General features: G+C 41.9%; 1 protein-coding gene across 1 annotated transcript in view; it reads right to left on the bottom strand.

The window, feature by feature from the left end:
* The window catches only part of LOC120810964 (zinc finger protein 236), a gene marked incomplete in the record, with an annotated part of 34,418 nt that overhangs the window by 7,613 nt on the left and 19,807 nt on the right, over positions 1–6,998 (bottom strand). Inside the window, 6 exon segments of the mRNA XM_078095350.1 lie at positions 2,120–2,265; positions 3,536–3,970; positions 4,462–4,565; positions 5,074–5,407; positions 5,731–5,907; positions 6,270–6,421. Coding sequence (XP_077951476.1) covers positions 2,120–2,265; positions 3,536–3,970; positions 4,462–4,565; positions 5,074–5,407; positions 5,731–5,907; positions 6,270–6,421 — 1,348 coding nt within the window.

The raw sequence follows: 6,998 nt of genomic DNA, 5'->3' as shown, positions 1-6,998 counted from the left end.
CACCCTTTGATACTTATCCAATTTTGGACATCTTAAATCTGATTTACAATATATTAAAGATAATAAAAATAAAAAGTCAGTCACTTTTTAATAATCTTCAAACCTACTTATGTATGTATGTATATACTCATATATGCCCTATATATTTTGAGAAGCCTTTTCTAATCTCTCTAGTGTTAGTTGTGACACGGAAAGGTATTTTTATATATTTTGTTTATTTATTTGAGTTTGGATGGAGGATATGAACACTATCTGAACAAATTCCAATAATCGAAATTAAATCAGTCCTTCACAAAAAAAAACTAAAAAACCTTATTGGACAGGAATAGAAATCCCATCACATAGGTTGAAAATAATTATTTTAATTCATTTTACAGCTGACGGAATTAAAAGTAGTCATGGGCCTCCACTGCAGCAGTTACATTAATCTCGTTCTGTTGCTCCTGTGGGATTGCTCCTCTACTAGATTGCTCATTTGGTTCAGTGCATATACGCTCACTAGAGATATTATAGTAAAATCATCTAATTCCACTGTACTGCCAAAAGATGCCATGGAGGAAGGAGCACAATTACAGTGTGACTTTGGCAATGCAGCTGCAGCAAAAAGCACCTCATTAGTAGTAGCTGTCATCCTCCTTACCACATCAGTGCTGCTCTGAATTCAGCAAAAACAAAGAAAACAAACAAACGTTGATCCCCTTATTAAAAAAAGAAAAACGCCTAATTTGGGAATGTTGAAAAAGGGTTTTACATTTTAAGTTGTGTAAATCAACTGTACAAGGCCGTGGTTATGAACTCCTCTGCCTAACATGAAGATGATACATCCACCCATCCAAGAGAAATGTTGCACCAACTACTCGGTCTAATAGAGTGGAACGATTCAGACAATATGACATGCAACACAGGAGGGACGACCATTTAAATTGTCTTCTGCTCAATTAAATAGTTAAAAAGGCAACACGTACAGCTCTGTTATGTTATTTGTAAAATAGCCCACAGTCTTTAGGTTATTAAAGCATTTTGATAGACTTAAAAGGGAATGTAATTAATATTTGATTAATTAAAGCGTTGGTCAACTGTATTCACAGAATACAGTGTCTCTGTAAATGAAGATTATTGAGTCATGGAACCGTGAGATGCAATGCAGCAAACTACCGTGATTCCTACTTGAAACATTCTTATATGCTAATTTTAGGCTGGTAGTTTAATCAAAGATGATGCTTAGTCTCACATTTAAGCTTTGGGTCCATAAACTGCAGTATTTTAGGAAATAAAACCATGACAATTGCTCATCCAAGTAACGCTAAAAGATAGATTACCTACAATAAAAAAATGAAAAACATGACAGAGCACAAGCTCAGTTTTGTTGTAAGTAATAAAAGGCAATAGCAGCTTAATGCATGATCAAAACAAGTGGCACAAATTAATTGACTATAATAATATTAATGTTATTGAAATAACAAAAAGGAATAACTCATCTTTTAGAAGAGGGGCTTATGAGGTGCTTATGATACGGTGCATTAGCCACAGTAGAAAGAGACACTAAGCAGAGTACTGCTGTGGACGGAGGCAGCATCAAAACATTTACTGCTCCGCAATAAAGGCCCAGCTACTTATTTTTACATCACTTTAGTACACATTGGCGGTAGAATATTTCCCCTGCTTTGCCTTGGCGTCAGACAGCCCTTCCTGCCGGGCAACTGAAGCAGTTATCAACACTCTCTTCAAAGACACACGACTCTTTTGACAAAAACAGTCTTTGCAAATTGTGTATTCTGCGAGGAAAAATGTGTCTTTGAAGAGAGTATCAATGAATCTAACGGCTTCAGTTCCCATGAGAAAGGGCTGTCTGAGATAACGGTAAAGGAGTGAAAATAAAAAAAATGTAACATGGATGTTTTTTGATGGGCCTTCGTGTTTTTTATTCTGGCCACAATTCATTTGGCTGCTGCCCCCTTATCCACAGCAGCACATTGCTTTTCCCCCGTCTTCAGCTCCAATCTAGTGTGGCTAATACACGGACTGTGGATAAGCACTTCATACAATCTCTTTGAGGCCACGGCAATGACGCACACGGACGCTAACACGATGCTCGTTAGTTGGTTTGAGTGAGTGTAACCTGTAGTGTGATGTTGTTGATGTTGCTGGTATCGATGCCAGAGATCTGAACGTTGGGGCAAACCAGGTTGCCAGGTGTCAGCTGCAGGTGGATGCCATCTAGCGTGGTCAGGCCATCTGGGAGAGACACAGTCAGGTCTCCTGCAGCTATAGCACACACACACACACACACACACACACACACACACACACACACACACAGATATTATTAGAGATTTCACACTGTGCTACAAGTACTTTACCTGTGCTAAGGTTCATCCATCCAGAAACTACACTTATTTTGTCCCAGCTTCAACATGTGCATACATTTATAAGTTACACAACTCAATCAGCTGTTCATGTCAGGAAAATGCATGGTTATAACAGATTTATTTTCCCACTCAAATGAGTACTGCAGTGAGTCGAAGGGCTACGGCAGGCAAAGAAAGCATGACGTTATGAACAAAGGGCAATGCCTGATTCAACAGACAAAAAGGAGCTACTTTAACGGTACCAGACGAGGACGTCCCTGGAGGCACATTAATCAGCATGTATAGACATGGTATACACTCCATTATACGCACACTGGGGCCTCTGAGCTGTGAAAATGACTTGCTGCTTTCTGCTTGAGCAAGATTATCCTAGATGAGTAAGTACCAGCAAAAGAGTGAGAGACATGCGACATGACTTCAGTTGTTTCCCAGAAGATGAAAGGATAGACGTTTTTGGGGGTGGTTTGCACGTCTCTCGAAATGCCGAAAAGAGAGAGCGAGAATGTTGAAATCTGGAGCAGTAAGCTTAAAGAAGAAGGCAATGACTGGTAAAGCTTTTTAGCCCCAACTTTTATGCTCCACGAGCTGTGGAGAAAGTCATTTCATGGCTGCAAACCTTCAGCAAACACATTGCACTTAAATCAAAATGAATGTTTTGGAGGAAGTATGTGCAGTTTTATCTGCTTCAGAAACGCAGTACAAACATCATGAACACTTGAGAAGAGTGTGGGTATCATGCAAAAGCAGGTTTGTGTGGACAAGGACCAAATGGTATTCTGTGATTGAGAGGACAGGATGTACAGGGAGAGGCTTCTGCTGATGAAGCACCTTCCTCCTCAAGGAACTTGCTAGATCAGGCCTCGTGTTGCAATTGATGTCATCCGGAGCAATTGGTGGCTGATTACTGACTGACTGACTGGAAATGAGTGTCCCCAGCTGCATCTCACTTACACCCACAACGGTGGAGAATTAAACATTGGTACACCGTTATGGTGAAAATTAGTGTTGAATTCACATGAATTGTGTCGTTGTTGGGTCATCCATAACACCACATAGGGACCTCTTGGGGATAACACAATTTTGCGCGGCCATTTTAATTAAATGGGAAATTCTATCCTCTCCACATATTGCCTGCTGACAACTTTTGCAGTCTCAATGATGCCTACCTGACATGGTGGCGGGCAGGATGGCTTGTCCCACCAGTCCCGGTTGCAGTAGACTCTGGTCAAACTGCCCTGTCAGGACTTGGTTGGCTGGGAGGTAAATGTTGGGGTCAGAGTTGGACGTCTGCAGCAGACCCACGGACTGGAGGACCTCTGAAGATGCCGGCTGCTGACCCTCGCCCAGTCCCACGACCTGCCCGTTCTCGGGGTCTTGAGCCTGACCGCCGGCTGCGACGGAGCGCTTGGACTTGCGGCTGTCCAGGCTTGGCCGGAAGTGGCACTGGAAGTGGGTTTTGCGATGGCCTGAAGTTCGGAAGCGCAGCTCACAAAAGGGACATTTGAAGGGCTTGGAGCCCGTGTGGAGACGCATGTGCACCTTTAAGCTGCCCTTTGTAGAGAAGGAGGTGTTGCACATGTGACAGCTGAAGAGTTTCTGACCTAGAAAGATACAGTCAGGAGAGTAAATACATAAGACGTGTGGCTCGTCATCATTCCTGGCCTTTGTTCTATGTGCAGTATCAATCTGGAAAACTAACAGGACTGTCTTATATACATTTGATAGAGATCGATTAATAATAAAGAGTCTGGAATCGGGTCAGGGGGCTTTTATCAAACTTCACTGTTTTTCTCTCGGCAGTATTGAAGGTTTAAAAGCAGTTGGGCTGGAAACCATGGCAACATGCTTGCACATCCTAACAAATTCTGATAAATTCCAGTTAAACAAACAGTTCAACGTCGGCTTTCTTGGTGAAAGATTGATAGGACAAATATGAGCGAGAGTGGTATCAATGAACATCAAGGAAACTACCCTGTTTAGATTCCCCTTCTCTAAAAACCACATTGTCCCAGAAATTCCGATTAGGAACCTTGTACGAAAGTGAAATACGTTCAACCACAATTCAGTCAAGCTCTGGTGATGAAGCTCTTACCCGTATGTGTCTTCACGTGGCAGTCCAGGGTAGATTTCACTGTGAAACTCTTCCCACATTCATCACACTTGTATGGTCTTTCTCCTGTATGGATCCGAATGTGCCTGCACGTGGAAAGCAGATTGTCAAAGGCGCTTTTAAAGAGCACAAGATGAGACAGATGAGAGACTTTAAGGAGAGTAAAATAAGACAGCAGATGAATGCACACTGAGTTTGGGTGAAACAATGGAATTGAAATATAGAATGTACAGGCTTACGGGTGTTTACTAGTTATGACCAAAAAGCACACAGCTCATGCCTTTGCCATTGCTAATGATGTTGCACGAGCTTGCGTATCTGATAAATATATATTGTTTATATTATATTTGTTTATTTAAAAATATTATTTTCAAACTTTACTTCAAATATCTTTTCTGAATTTTGGGATACCTTTCATATTTCATTCAGACTGTCATTTACCACTTTTTATCTTTAATTAGGAAGTCTGACACAGTAACTGCCAATTGCATGGGGAGTTTGAAGCAACCTGCCAACACCTGAATCGCTCCATGTCTAAAAAACTAAAAACATATCTGGTGTACTCATAGTCAAAGAAGCTGCGACGATATTTACCTGACAAGGTCACTGGGCTTCTTGAAGCTCTTGGGGCAGAACCTGCAGCAGTTGGCAAACTTGGGTTCCGTTTCCAGTTCGACGGCCTTGTCTTTGATCTCGCTGATTCGATCCCGCTCAGCCGCTGACTGGGCGAGGATCCGCTCCGACACCGAGGCCTCCTCCCCGGGGTCTTTGGCCAGCTCTGCCGCCTGCTCCTCAGTGAAAGTGATGATTTCCAAGCTCCTCCTCTTTGACTTTTGCTCCCCGTCCTCGTCGTCGTCCTCCTCCTCTTCTTCTTCTTCGTCTTCTTCATCATCCTCTTCGTCAATGTCTTGACTATCCAGACTTATAACTGTAAAAGCTCAATGATCATTACGGGCCTTTAGGTTATACTAAATAAATAAAATACTTTCAATGTGAGTAAAAAAAATATACACTTATATTAACAGCAGGACGTTTTTTTTTACACTGTGTTGGAGAATAAAACCCTATATGTTGCATGCTGATAGCACTGTCCCCTTCCTCCTATTATCTAGATGTCTTTCATCTTGCTAAAAACGTGGACATGCTTTCAAACAGCCTTCCTAACTACGGCGATGCAATAGAACTCGAATGACCCTGCGTGTGGAAAAGTGTCCTGTGCAAAACATGCAAATATTGTCCAGGCATCCTTACTTTGATCCTGCACAGCATGCTCCTTTTTCATATGCTTTTTACACAGCAGGCTGGTCCTGAAGCTCTCGTCACACATGGAGCATTTGAAGGACTTGATGTGGATAATCATGTGGCGGTTCAGGCTGCCATTGGTGGTGAAGGAGGCGTCGCAAACACTACACTTAAACGGCTTCACTCCTGTTGGCGAGAGGTGAGAGAGGCCGGGCTTCACACAGTGTCTGCACGTTTCTGGAAGTTCTATTAGAATGAATTCAGGGGGGGTTTACTAGAAATAATTATCTGTGAACTACTTAAAAACTTATGAAACTCCATTACTTTTCTCATGCTGCTAATGGACCTTGTGTTTATAGCTAAGAGTCACCAACACTGAAGTTCTGTCTGAATCTACCTTTAGTGTTTAAAGTGCGCACATTTGGCATTAGCATTACCATCAGTGTGCTCCATTTCATTTACAACGGGGTAAGATATATTTAAATGTGCCTATAACCTTTATGGACTTAGAGGTTTGTAAAATTGAATTAATTAGGGAAAGATTTCACCTGTATGCGTGTTGAGGTGGGACTTCAGCACTCCAGCCGACACAAAGGCTCGTCCACAGAGAGGACATCTGTATGGTCTCTCCCCGGTATGTGAGCGCACGTGCTGCTTCAGATGGCTCGACTTTTTGAAGCCCTTATTACACCAATTGCACCTGAAAAGGTAAGAAGTCACTGTTGCTATTATTTACAAAAGGATTTGATGTACAACATGTAAGTCATCTATACAGTCACATAACCCATTGGGCTGATGGGGGACAGATGAGATGTGTTCACCGAGGTTACGTCCACACGCTTGATGGGGGTGTCACTTTGCACCAGGACCTTGATTGGACAAATGTTTCGCTGTTTGTTTCTGGATTTCAAACCGGACGAACATGGCTGCTCGTTTGAGTCAGACCTAATTTCAGAATAAACATCGGTTAGTTTAAAAGTCTTCAGGGGTGTCCAAAGGCGGTGCACTGAAAACTTTCTTCAAGGAAAAATCCCCTCTGCCTTTATTTTCAACCCTCTCTAGAAATGCATCTGGTGAGGGTCAATATTGTATTTGCTCTCCCTCTTCAATGTTTTTCCTTGTCTGATATAATATTCAGGGTGAAATATCCAAACTACGTGTGATGCAGAGGACTTACGTTTATTAATTTAATTCTAGTCAAATCTCATTCATGAATTTGAATGACTGATGAGTAAAAAAAAAAAACATGGATGGCACTTGGTGTCCGCCTTACAAAA

This window comes from Gasterosteus aculeatus, chromosome 20 (genome assembly GCF_964276395.1).
Source record: "Gasterosteus aculeatus chromosome 20, fGasAcu3.hap1.1, whole genome shotgun sequence".
Lineage (NCBI taxonomy): Eukaryota > Metazoa > Chordata > Actinopteri > Perciformes > Gasterosteidae > Gasterosteus > Gasterosteus aculeatus.
Note: the sequence above shows the minus strand (reverse complement) of the source record. Positions and strands in the feature narration are given on the sequence as shown.